This window comes from Oryzias melastigma, linkage group LG11 (assembly GCF_002922805.2).
Source record: "Oryzias melastigma strain HK-1 linkage group LG11, ASM292280v2, whole genome shotgun sequence".
NCBI classification, from domain to species: Eukaryota; Metazoa; Chordata; class Actinopteri; order Beloniformes; family Adrianichthyidae; genus Oryzias; species Oryzias melastigma.
In genome coordinates this window covers 26,661,338-26,674,999 of record NC_050522.1, presented here as the reverse complement: position 1 = coordinate 26,674,999, position 13,662 = coordinate 26,661,338, and the positions used below count along the sequence as shown (strand labels likewise).

Here is a 13,662-nt window from a genome sequence, read left to right as displayed (position 1 = left end):
CCTGTTCGTTCAGTGGAATGATTTTATTTGATCACTCGACTCTTTGCGTTTCCGCTGACCTCTTCCTGTCGCTCTTCCCCTCCAGAGCCGCACATCCTGCTGTTCCGGCGTCCTCTGCCAAACCAAAAATCATAAAGGATGTTTTCCGGGTCCTTCAGTGAGGTCACTACAGTTTGCCGTCGGATCACCGGGCTGTCGTGGTCAGTAACTTCAAGTTGGACCAGGAGATGAACTTTTGCCTTTACGAACAGTGGAAGTGAAACCCCGAATCAAGATGAGAAGAAGGAAAAAACAAAAAGAGCCCCTCCTTTAGATGAGACATTTGCATGTAAACAGCATCAGACGACTGCTTGAAGCTTTCAGCTCTTATTTGTGACCCGCTCGCTGAACCTGCTGGTTTTCAGGCCAAACGATTCATTGCTTCATCACTCGCGTGAAACTTTAGAGTGGATTTGTTTGTTTGGGAGATTCTATCAGACTTGATCCTAAATATAGTTTTGATTTTGGAAACTTGCGGTTTGAAGCGACATGTTGCTGCTTGATTTATATTTTAAAAAAGAGAGAAAAACGAAAGTGTATTGTCATGTCCGCCTCAAACATCTGCAACAAGTTCAAAGCTAGTTTGGATTCCATGAAAACTTTAGTTTCAGCTTCCTGTAATGAATCTCTTCAGTTGCTGATCGACCAGCTTGGTATTTATGAAATGTTGCTCTTTCCTTAAATAAATGTAAACTTTAAATCTGATTTGTTTGGAATCTGGATTTTACATTTCTTGGCCACACGTCGTCTAAACTGTTGGCCCGGTCTTTGTGGAACAGAACGCACATCTTTATTGAAGTCACGTCAGCTGTTGTGCAGATGGGTGTGTTAAAGTTTGATTTGACTCCTCCCCTGTGGGAGGGGCGAGCTGCAGACACAGCCGCGCTCGGGGAAACCACTTGGTGGTTTAACCCCTTAATGCTGAGGGTCAAACAGTCTTTGGAATGACTCAGCCTGGATTTGAACTCTCCACCTTCCAGGCCGGACGCTCCCCCACAGGGCCAAACACATCTGCATGTTAAAATGAATGAACCATTGGTTGGTTTCAGCTTTACTAGCCCTTTGAAGCTGCTCTTTAACTGCAGCCGGCCCAATTCAAATTACAATCTCATTGATAAAGATTTTTGTTTTTTGACTAAAACGTGATTTCTCTGTTTCATTTTAAACTTCAAGTTTTCAGAGATTCTGCTTGGAGCCGGTCAGCATCTTCTGATTTATTTGTGAAGAAGAAATCGATTCTTTTCTAATCTGTTTTGGTGCAAATAACTGCTTTTATCTGTATTGGGGGAGGAGACTTTTTCTGTTCCAAACCACCTATTTGTAGTTTTTTACATTCCACTTTTGGAGGAAATCTCTAGTTTTATCTCGAAGGATTAAAAAAATCCTTTGTGTGTAAGCAGCTGCTCTTTATCCAGACGTTTTCCTTTAATTTACATTTTCTCGTCAAATGTTTCACAAACTCTGAACTGAAGCTGCTTCTATAGTTTTCACGGTAAACTGGTTTGAAACCACACTAGCAAATTTGCTTTGAAATTTACCTCGTTTTAAGTTTTAGAGCTTTATATTAACACTAAATTTAGTAATTGTTCTTTAAATGTAACCTTTAAATTCAGTGGTTTAACTGCTGAACTTTAACATGCAGAGATTAAAATAAAATGGTGAAGAAAATGTCTTTATGTCTTAAAACAAAGAAAACTGAAGCCGTTTTGTTTTTCAATGTGAACAAAACAAACATATTTGTAGTTTAAAGATACATTTAATCCACATGTGCCTCCACTTCCATCAGAATATATAAACTGTTGTCTGAATGTGACTGGTTTGAATAGCCCCAGGTGCATTTACCTGTGTTCTTCTAGAACCTCTTCAGGTTTCCTCCAGACTTTATTTCTACTGTTGATCAGAGAATCAGGAGTTTTAGGTCCATGCGGTTCAGTCTTGAACCTGAACCAGGATCAGATGGAAGTCTGCTGTTTGAAATAAACCTGTAACTTTACAAAGTCTTTAAAGGTCATTTCTGAGTTTGGTTTGTTTTTGGAAACATAAGAAGTTTGGTCTGAATTTTCTGTTTGTGGATTTTATTTTGAATGTTTGAGCAGAATGAATGTTGAAATAAAGGAAAAAAGGTAGAACAATATCAGAATATTTGTGTTGACTTTCCTACCAAAACAACAAACTAGATTTAAACACTGTAACTCTTCAACCGTTCACAGGATAATTCCAGTAGATTCTGGAATTGAGGAATCTACTTGAAAAGTTCAAGATTGTGTTTAAGAATTAGACATTTAAAACTCCTAAAAGCTGCAGCCCAGACAGCAGTTCTCCACTCCAGCTGTAGGGGGCAGTGTAGGACAGGCAGACCAAAGACCATTAAACAGCCTTCAGTGCATATTTTCACTAAAACGGAAAATACTTCCCTAAAAATGTTATTTTGTAAAAAAACAACAAAAAAAAACGATCCTCTCTCTTAAATTATATCATCCACTCTAACACCACTGTTAGCATCAGGGAAGGGGTCAAAATTGCCTAATTTCAAACGGCTGTAATTCAAAAACTGACATACCTAGAAGAAAAATAATACTGGAGTAGACCAATCCCTCCACTACATTTTAATTATTGCATGGTGTGTCTGGCTAAAACATTGTAGGAGGTACATTTCAAAAACAGTCAGGAAAAAGCAGACTCCCCACAGAACTTAACCCGAAAACCTCCAATTATTGAGCTAATTTGGGTAATAATTTCCAAACTAGCCTAAAAAGCTAGCAGGTTGCTGAAATACCACCTTAACTCACAATTAATTATAAAAACCTCAGTGGACACCAAACTAGCCAAAAGAGCGGCCATGTTGCTGAAATACTAGCGAAACTCAAAACTGGCCTCTTAAACCTCAGTAGATGCCAAATTATCATAAATATTAGCTTAACTGAAGATCAAAAAACCTCAGTCGATGAAAAAATAGCCAAAAAAAAGCTAGCATGTTACTGAAATACTAGCTTAATTAAGGATTAGCCAAAAAAGCTCAATAGATGCCAAATTAGCTAAAAATGTTATAATGTGGCTAAAGTACTAGCTTAACTCCATTATAGCCCTAAAACCTCATGAGATGCTAAATTAGCTTACAAAGCTAACACATGGCTAAAATACTAGCTTAATTCAGAATGAGACAAAAAAGCTGAATAGACACCAAAATGAGCCAACAAGTTACCACGTTGGTGAGATGCTAGCGTAATAGCCATGTGTTAGCTTGTTTAGCTAATTTGGCTCTACTGAGGTTCTTTGGGCTAAAATACTATCTTAATTCAGAATTGGCCCAAAATGGTTTTATTTTGCCTGACTGACTGATCATTTCCTTTTGAGGTTTTACCAGCTAGCACAAGCAGGAGCATCTATTCTAAATGGGGGGGGTTGTGCTCCAGATGCATGCAGACAGACAGTGGGGGCATCGACAGCCGAGCACTGTGGGTAGTAACTGCACTCTGCAAGTCCTAGGCAATTTGGGGTAATAATGATTTGTGAATCACTGGGAGTTTTCTGGCAATTTCTGCCAAATGTTGGCGCGGTAATCACCGGCTGTGATGGTCAGCAATTTCATGGTGAAGATGTGCGGCGGGAGATGCTGGAGGCGAAGAAAAGCGTCCGGATGAGCAGAAAACTGCCTCCTGTGGGCAATCGGAAGGTGCTCAGAATTCATCAGGCTGATGACCTTTTCCTGAAAGCCTTTTCCAGCAAATCGGAACTGATGTCACTGCAGATTTTTAAAGACAGAAGCTGATTGTTACAGTCTGTCACATGTAAACGAGATGCTCTAGACAAATATGCTTGAATGAAGCTTAAACTGGAATCTCTCTTCTTCTATTAAAGTCATAATTAGTGCCGACTCGTCGTCATTAGACGTAAATCTTCCTCACATTCATGATTTGCTGCTTTTGTTTCTCAGAGTTTCACACATTTTGGTGAAAAACACACAACCCTGATTGTGTTTTTGTTTCTCGCCTCATTTCATTTTCCGCATTAATATTTGATCAGCGTGGCACATGTGTAGAGGCGCACGTGGAATTCTAATCAGCAGCTCAGAGTTTTCATTGTCATGAGGAGAAGACGGTTTCTGGATCCAGATGAGGGCCGCCACGATTAGTCGACTAATCGACGATAATAGTCGACTAATCGTTACATTATATTATATGAAGTCAGAGTGTAGTAAAGTTGAAAGTTATAATATCATTCTGTTAGCTTATGAACTATTTTAGCATTTATTACGTTTTTTTAGGCTAATTTGGAATTTAGCTAATATTTCAGCTGTGTGATACCTATTTGAACTAATTTAGGATTTTTTTTGCCTGTTTTTAAGTTATTTTGGAGTTTAGCTAATATTTCAGCGACATGCTAGCTGTTTTGGCTAGTGTACGTAATCGAATATTGGAGATTAGGTAAGGTTATTTGTAGAGCACATTTCATGTACAGAGACAATTCAAAGTGAATAGCTAATGTTTCAGCTATATGCTAGCTATTTTGGCAAATTTATTCTTTTTTGTTTTAAAGCTATTTTGGAGTTTTTTAGGCTAATTTGACTTTACTATCAACTTCAGCGTTTTCAGCTATCGTCACTGGCATCTTCTGGCATGCTTCCAGCATTCACACTAGCATTAACACAGCTAATGCTATATGTGTCATTTTTAGTTAGTTTGAAGCTAATGATGTTTAGGATGTGGGTCCTTATTGGCCAAACACACCTGATCCAGGTAATCAGCAGCAGAAAAGACAGGATCTCTGGAAAACCAGCAGGAGGCGGGCCCTTGAGGCCCTCGAGGCCGTCGAGGACTTTGGACACCCCTGATCGATGCTTTCCTTCAGCCTTTCAGAGTGAACTATGTCCACATATTTGATTGAAATTACCTTTGGAACACTAAAGAACAAATTATTTATGGAATACGAGTCATTTTTGTGAACTCATTTGATATTTGGAAGTAAGACGACTCAATCTCATTCTAGAGCCGTCCTCGGCACAAACCAAACATCTGAACTTTTGGGTCGTCGTTTATTAGAGACCAGCGTCTCGTGTTTGTGGAGGAAGTGTGTGGTAGCCAGGAGGCGGAGCTCGCAGTGCAGACTTCCTGAAAGGGGCGGTTCTCACTTTGTGACATCACAATGAGGACCCGCTCGTTTTCGTGGGTATGGGAGGGGCTGGTGCTCAGATTGAAGATTTTTAGAGGATTGTTCAGAAATGTATGAACCAAACAAAATCCGGCTTTGAGGTTTATGGAGATGAATGAACAGTATGATGCACTTAACAGCTCAAAAGTTGGTTTTTCATGGTATGGGCCCTTTAGAGACTTTGAGCAAAATGTAAGATATTTACTGCAGTTGGATAAAAACTGTTCATGGTTATTTTAAAGTAACGTCTGTCAACATTGTTGCATTTTTGTTAAATAAATAAAACAAAAAAACACCCGTTATTGTTTCTCTTGTCTATGAATAATTTAAGGTGGAATGGGATGTGGAGAGAACGATGTGGAGAGAACGATGCAGACGCTCCGGTGGGGAGATGTTCTCGGGGGGGGGGGTGACAGTAAAAACGCTCCCTCAGTTTATCGAGATGATTTCTTATCCTCAAACTGAATTTTACATCAGCATAAATAATTCATTGTCCTAATCTTTCAAAGTATGCGGAGCACAATCGTTCAGCTAAATAATTCTTCAGGCTAATTTGCAGCAAAGCAACAAGTTTAATGAATGAATCCTGGAAAGCAGAGACGCTCGTTTAGCTCGTTTAGCGATTTTCCTCAGACTGATATTCATCAGAGAAATGAAATCATCTCCAAAGACGCCTGAAGGTCCAAAATCAGAGGAACAAACACAACAGACACGTGTTTGATCCCTTTATCCAGACAAACGATCAAAACAAGATTAATGCTCTGATTAAAACACAAAAATCAGATTTCTGTTTTTAAATTCTGAATGAGGACAAAGAGAAGCAACATTTGGAAACGCTTGTGGAGTTTTACTGATCCTCTGACCGTCTTTGTGAACTGGATCAGTGAAGGAGAGTCGGTTAACTAAACCAGGTAAAGCACAAAGGGGCGGGGCTTAAAAAACAATGAAATACCATCAGATGAACGCTGCAGCATATTTTTTATCATATTCACATCCACAGATGTAGTTCACCCTCATAGAAACTCATCCTTTACTGTTTTCATGTCTAAAGGACACAAAAGGAAGAATTTCTGTAAAATGTGATGATTTCTCACTTGTTTACGACTAAAGATAATCAGCACCACTTTATTCATGTCTATTTCAAACGGTACTCAGTTCACACAAGAGTGAACCTCCTCATGTTTTAGACTTAGTCCTTTAAAAAAGCATCTCTTGAAATCTAATTGGAAGCTCTGCACAGACTCCGCCTCCTGGCGTGTAATCTGGCATTTACAGTCATTACTGTCTGTGCAGCAACATCACACAAATGTCACCGGAAGTTGTAAACATGCGGTTCTGCTGAGGCTGCAGAACATCCAGCAGAGCTGCAGGCGTTCTGTAGATCTTCGGGTCTGCAGAACGCGTTTGGGTCAGAACCAGGAGGAGACGAGGTGCTGACTGGCTTCACAGAGAAAATGAAGAAGGGTTTAGTGTAACGTAGTGATGGGGCTGAGCTGAACTTCTATGTTGGACCGGACCGGACCGGTTCTGACACGAAAACCTGAAGTCTCATCCTGCAAAAACATCTCACTTCCTCTCTTTTCCTTGTCGCAGATGTTCAACGTTTCTTTTTTTTGTCTCTTCCTGGTTCAGCCAGAACTCACTCAGAGGATGGTGGTTCTGTCTCAGTCTGGTTCTACTGGTTCCATCCATCATCCATCCATCATCCATCCATCCATCATCCATCCATCTATCATCCATCCATCATCCATCCATCATCCATCCATCATCCATCCATCCATCCATCATCCATCCATCCATCCATCATCTATCCATCATCCATCCATCCATCCATCATCTATCCATCATCCATCCATCCATCCATCCATCATCCATCCATCCAACCGTCCGTCCTCCCTCTTAAGGTTACAGGGTTGCTGGAGCCTATCTCAGCTGTATCTCTGTGGAGGCGGGGTTTATCCTCCATGATCCTTCCGTCCATCACAGCATCCATTTGTTGACCTTCAGAGGTAAAATCCTTTTCTTCTGTCTTGTATTTCCTTCCAAGGAGCTGCTGGTTCTTCAGTGATTCCCTTAAGTGCAGCTTAACCTCCAGGATCTGAAGCACTAAGTCAACCTCCAGTCTTTAAAGAGGTCGTCTAATGGAGTCAGCTGGTCCGGCATCGATCCGGACCACCGAGCGATTCCAGCACATCTGAGCCGTGGAGATGTTGGGTTGAGGGAGCAGCAGCTGGAATTGATTGACCCTCGCTGGCGGCGCTCGCTGGAATAGTGCCGAGTTTGTCCAGGAGCCCCGCCACCAATCCGGCTATTGGAGAGTGTAATGACATTGGCAGCGAGGGTCCGGCCGGTTGGGCCTGTCGGCGGCGAAGCGAGTCTTACAACAGAAAAATCAGTAACGACGTCGATAAGAGCAGCGGGGTCACGCCTCCTGTCCTCAGAGCGATGCACTCTAACGGAACGCCGCGGCGGTTCCGGGCCACCCGGTTCCTGCTCCATGCAGGTACTGTTTGAAAGGGAACAAATGAATTCCACCTTAAAGACCCACATTCATGTGAAGAGAGTGGGTCATAAATCAATGTTCTCATCCAATAAGCACTTCATCTTGATTCTCCAAGAGGACGGATCCTTCAGGCTCTTTAACAGCCGTAATACTGGAGTGTGAAGCAGGAGAGTCAAACATACAGGAGCCAAAATCTAAAACACCCCTGAGGGCACGGGACGAACAGGATGTATTAAACACTCTAAACTACATTTTTAAAACTAACTTTTTAACGTATTATGAACTAGATATACAGCATTACCTGTGATAATGATAGTGTGAATGATGGAAGATGGATTTGACAGCTGAAGATGCTGAAAATCGTAGCCAGCTAGAATAGAATAGAATAGAATAGAATAGATTAGAATAGTCTTTATTTTGTCATTGCACTTGTACAATGAAATTCAAGTCAAAAACGTTAATTTGACGTTTAGCTAAAATATTAGCTAAACGTCAAATTAGCCTAAAATAAAAACTTAGATTAGCCAAAATAGCTAGTATGTACCTCATGTAACTGAAAAAATAGTTAAAAAAACTGAAAAAAGCCTAAATTAGCCAAAACAGCTAGCATGTAGCTGAAATATTAGCTAAACTCCAAAATAACCTAAAAATTTTGGTAAATACCAAAATAGTCAAAAAAGTTAGCAGAATGACTATTTTTAAAACGTTCAATCTGTTCAATCTAACTTTTTAACATAATTCTGAATAATAAAAGTCAGGAATATTATTCCAGAATAAATCAACTTAAACCTTAAATAACTTTCAATATTTTACTCTCCATAAAAACATATTTAGTCAAAATAAATAAGTTAGAAATGAGATCAAGATAACATCGGGTCATTAATAACAATAACATAAAATGATCTGGAGGACCGGATCCGGCCCCCGGGCCTTGACTTCGACACGTGTGATTTAGAACAAATCTATCCAATCAGCTGCACGGGTACAAACGAGGCTCGTTAAACACCACCTGTTGACGGCAGGTTGGGACATTCCTGAGTGTATGGATCCGGCTGGAGGACTTCCACATGGATGATGCCGTCCGGACCTGATGAAACCGTCCGGATCTGATGAAGCCATCCGGACCTCATGAAACCATCCGGACCTGATGAAACCATCCGGACCTGATGAAGCCTTCCGGACCTGATGAAGCCATCCGGACCTGATGAAGCCATCCGGACCTCATGAAGCCATCCGGACCTGATGAAACCATCCGGACCTGATGATACCGTCCAGACCTGATGAAACCGTCCAGACCTGATGAAGCCATCCGGACCTGATGAAGCCATCCGGACCTGATGAAGCCATCCGGACCTGATGAAGCCATCCGGACCTGATGATACCGTCCAGACCTGATGAAACCGTCCGGACCTGAAGACGGCACTATTGACCGGCGTGCCGGGTCCAAAGTAGCCTCTCCATCCGATGGTCACCTCTCTAGATGACAGTAATCAATGGAAATGGTTAAAGACTTCACCGCCGGAACAGCAGATTTATCATCGTGGATTACGGAGCAGCGACTGACTTATGGCCCCCGGAGGATCCTTCAGGATAAACATGGTGTCAAACTGGAGCCGGCTGTTTATGGACTGAACCGGCAGAGTCACAGTCGTCTTATTTACTGTTGTTGTGGCTGAAGGACCTTGTTGGATGATGGATGGTCATATGTGAGCAGTCCTCCATCCTTCACTTGTGATGGAAACACGCCGACTAATGAGGAGTGGAGGGAGATCCGTCTGATCATCTGGAGGAGGAGCCACAGGACTCCCGCTCCTCCAGCTTCCCTCAAACACTGGACTGAAAACAGTGACGGCTGCAGGAGATTCCAGATGAAAACTTTAGTCATCAAACTCTAAGAGCATTTATGAGAAAATCTCCATCATTTCTGCAGTTTCTCAGCCTTCACTCACATCCAAACACACCTGGAAGCTGCTCAGTAAACCTGCACACAAGTGAGGAGGCTCCGCCCACAACTCAGAGGTGAATTTCCAGTGAACTTCTGCCACTCTGCAGGAACTATGTCTTAGAAAACAACACAGAGTTTTTGAATTTGTTCTGAAAAAACGACAAAATAGTTTCAGCGATACATCACGATACTTCATTTGGTGATACTATCGATTAAAAATGCTGACAATATTTAATTCATTATTTATGTGCGTCTTCAGCGTCTTTTTGTTTTTTTGAACTTTTTTCTTTTCTTAAACTTCTTAAAAAGTATTTTATAGAAACTTAAAAAATGTTCCCTCTAAAAACCAATATTTCTGAATTTACCAAAATAAAAGAATTTGCTTGAGTAACAGCAGCATCTATGAGAGACAGAGGCTGAACGTTGTGATCATTAAATACAATGAATTAAACCTTTTTGTTCTTTTACAATGAATTAATATTCAGGTAGAGTTTTTTTTCTAAGTCATACTCTTTAAAACAGGTGAAAATTGTTCTGGTTGAGTCCTGGGATGTATCGCGGTGAATATCGTATTGTGAGCCGGATATCGCGATACACATCATATCGCGATACTCCTGCCAATACACTTCAGATCAGAGGATGATCTGAGTGGGACTTGTAACTGTTTTAAACTTTTTTGTTGTTTTTAATTGTTGTTTTTGTGTCAGTTTGGAGATTAAAAGTCAAATTTTATTAAAAGTCAACTTGAAAGGTGAAGAAAACAACAAATAAAACTTAAAAACGTCTTCATAAGGATCGTTGGGTTTATCAAACAATGATCACAGTTTGATTTTATGTATCAAAGTCACTCTAATGACAAACTTTTCAGAATGCATTTGTGGAAAGTTTTTACCATCTAAAACGTGATCAAATGACTGCATACATTCTTTTACTGTTTCATCTGTAGAGAATCATTTAAGACAAACTTGATTAAACATAAAGCAGGAGTGTCAAACTCAATCACACAAGGGGACAAAACATTAATTAAACACTCTAAAACCGCATTTTTAAAACTTTTAAAACATAACTTTTTATCATAATTATGAACTGGATATATAACATTACCTGGGATAATGCTAGAGTGTTGAATTAAGTGAGTGTTGATAATGCTGGAAGCTGAATTAGGTTGCCGAAAACGTTGAAGCTAATAGCTGAAAATGCTGAAGACGTTAGCCAGCTAAAACATTAGCTAAATGCTAAATTAGCCTAAAACACTAAGATGACAAAAAGACTCAGGTTAGCCAAAACAGCTAGCATGTAGCTAAAATATTAGCTAAACTCAAAAAACGCCTAAAAAATCTTAGTAAATGCCAAAATAGTCCAAAAAGCTGCAGAAACTTCAAAACTGTAACTTTTTAACATAATTATGAACAATAAAAAGGCAGGAATGTTATTCCAGAATAAATAACTTTAACCTTAAATAACTTTCAATATTTTACTCTCCATAAAAAAATAAGATAACATCGGGTCATTAATAACAATAAAATAAAATGATCTGAAGGGCCGATAGAATTACCTGGAGGGCCAGATCCGGCCCCCGGGCCTTGACTTTGACACTTAAAATAGACACAGACCCGGTTTTGGGAAACAAATGCAGTTTTGGGTTTTGATGAATAAACCTTCATCTTGTTTCCTGAAGAAGAGAAAGAACGTCCTGAAGCAGAAAAACCTGGTTGGGTTGATAAATGGAGATTTCCTCTCTAACCCGTGAATGTGAGTGAAAACCAAACTCCATTAGTAACTCCGCTTGATTAACCAGAAATGGAAAATCGCAGCAGGGTGTGGCGGTTTGGTGGGAGGCGTTCTGACAGCAGACGAGCTGAAAGTGTTAATGGAGAAAATGAGCAGAAACCAGCCAGAAACCAGCAGTCTGCGTTCACTGCAGAGGTACGGCTCATCAAATCTTCATCTTCATTTCATTTGTTTATTAATGGAATGGCCCTTGAGATGCAACATCTCATCTTCAAGGGGGTCCAAACACAAAACACTACAAAAAACACAAAACAACATCAAAGGACAAAGAAAAAGAGAAGACAATCTCGCGTGGACACAAAGCTCTGCTCCATTCTGACAGTAGAAACATCAGATACAACAGAAAGTTATGAAAGTTCATGTATGAAACAACATCAGTCCTGAGTCCAGCAGACAGAGACCGCTCCGTTCGGGTTCTGTTCTGGTTCTGTTCTGGTTCTGTTCTGGTTCTGGTTCTGTTCTGGTTCTGGTTCTGTTCTGGTTCTGTTCTGGTTCTGGTTCTGTTCTGGTTCAGTTCTGTTTTCGTTCCGGTTCAGTTCTAGACCAGTTTTGGTTCTGTTCTAGTTCAGTTCTGGTTTTGGTTCTGTTCTGGTTCTGTTCTAGTTCAGTTCTGGTTTTGGTTCTGTTCTGGTTCCGTCTCGGACATTTCCGTCCTGCTGTCTTTCCGGGTCTTGTTGTGAAGGATGGTCGGCGCCGTCGGGTCAGTGCTTCTCAGCGACTGAACCAGTCTCTCTCTCTAGAGATAATTGGTTAATTGGAGTCTTCTCATTGGCTGAGGCCGGTGCTCTGTGACAGCTCCTTCAGTCCTCTGCAGACATTCAGCTGAATTACTGAGCTGCAAACTCGCCTTGTTTGTGAGATTTGCCGTCTGGCCGCGTTCATGTCAGCGTTCATGAAGGAATGAGACGTCCAGAGACGGCGGGGAAAGCCCGGTATCGTTCCCTCGGCGCCGCCGCGGTCTGAAAGGTGAAGACGATTAGTGGGAACATCTTCCTCTTCCTGTTGGGCTCTCGGACAGTTTGATGTTTTCAGGAGGAGCAGAGCCGACACGGCAGCAGCTTTCACCTCACATTTACTCTGAAAGCTGAGCTGTCGACAGAACTTAACAGAGCCGCTTTACGACCTGAGGGAGGAGCAGTTCGGTGTCAGAGGAGGAGAGAGGAGACGCAGAGAGGAGGAGATTAGTTCTGGTCTGCTAGAGACAGATCATAAAGAAACGAAGGGGAGGACAGGAGAGATGGGGGGGGGGGTAGTGCCACTCTAGGAATGACAGAGCATGGGGGGGGGGGGTCCTGGGAGTTTAGGGGGATTAGTTCTGCTCCAGGGGGCAGATATTGAATAAAGGAGGAGCCAGCATCTCCACAACAAAAACTCCCATCAGCCACTGCATGACCGAGAGACTCCGGACCGTCTGTCATCCAGAGTCCAGCTCAGCCGGCGCTGAGGGTCCATGTGATTTATAAGAGGCTCAGAATGTGGGCCAAGTGGGTCCGTCCAGTTTCTCCAAATTCTTCTTGAACCAACAGGTCAGACGTGGACATCAGAGACGAGCGGTCCTCCTGTACAGGCGGATGTTCACTATGGAGAGTTTCTTATGACCTTTTAAATGTTTTCTGCATGAATTGAGTGCTGCATCAAACGGTTTAATAATAATTTTAAAAAATGTAGAAAAAAGTTTAATATATAATCAAGTTGATTTGGGACCCCCTCCACCAGATGGCGATCTAGGCAGCCGCCTAGGTTGCCTATGTCCACAACCAAAAACAGGAAAACAGACGATCCCACTGGATTCTGGAGCGGAGTGGGAAAGAGGGACAACACATGAATCACACTGCACCAAACAGAAGCATGGGGGACTACATGAAAACCCAAAGAGGGAATGAGACTAGAGAACAGAACCAGAGCACCAGACGTTCTCCAGAAACTCTGACTTCTGGGAGCCGACTAAACTAATTTGTATTGAGTTTTAATTCAAACCTGTTGATAGGAACAACAACATGTTGTTATCTGTTCACGACACAACACTCTAGTGGAGTATTTATCTGGAATATAAAGCGCTCATCATAATAATAATAAATGAAATATCTGATCCTGATCAGGGAACAAGATCTAATACGGATCGAGTCATCAACCACACGATCGGATGGGGACATCCTTAATGATAACAATAATAAAAAAAATCTACATTTTTAGCACAATAATAACCAGTGTTGGGCATCTCACTTCAAAAAAGTAA

At 41.3% G+C, this 13,662-nt stretch overlaps 1 protein-coding gene across 1 annotated transcript in view; it reads left to right on the top strand.

The window, feature by feature from the left end:
- The window catches only part of cks1b (CDC28 protein kinase regulatory subunit 1B), a 3,872-nt gene extending 1,833 nt beyond the window's left edge, over window positions 1-2,039 (top strand). Inside the window, exon 4 of the mRNA XM_024298494.1 lies at window positions 86-2,039. Coding sequence (XP_024154262.1) covers window positions 86-135 — 50 coding nt within the window. The 3' untranslated portion in view covers window positions 136-2,039. The remainder of the gene's footprint in view (window positions 1-85) is intronic.
- The last annotated feature ends 11,623 nt before the right edge of the window (window positions 2,040-13,662 follow it).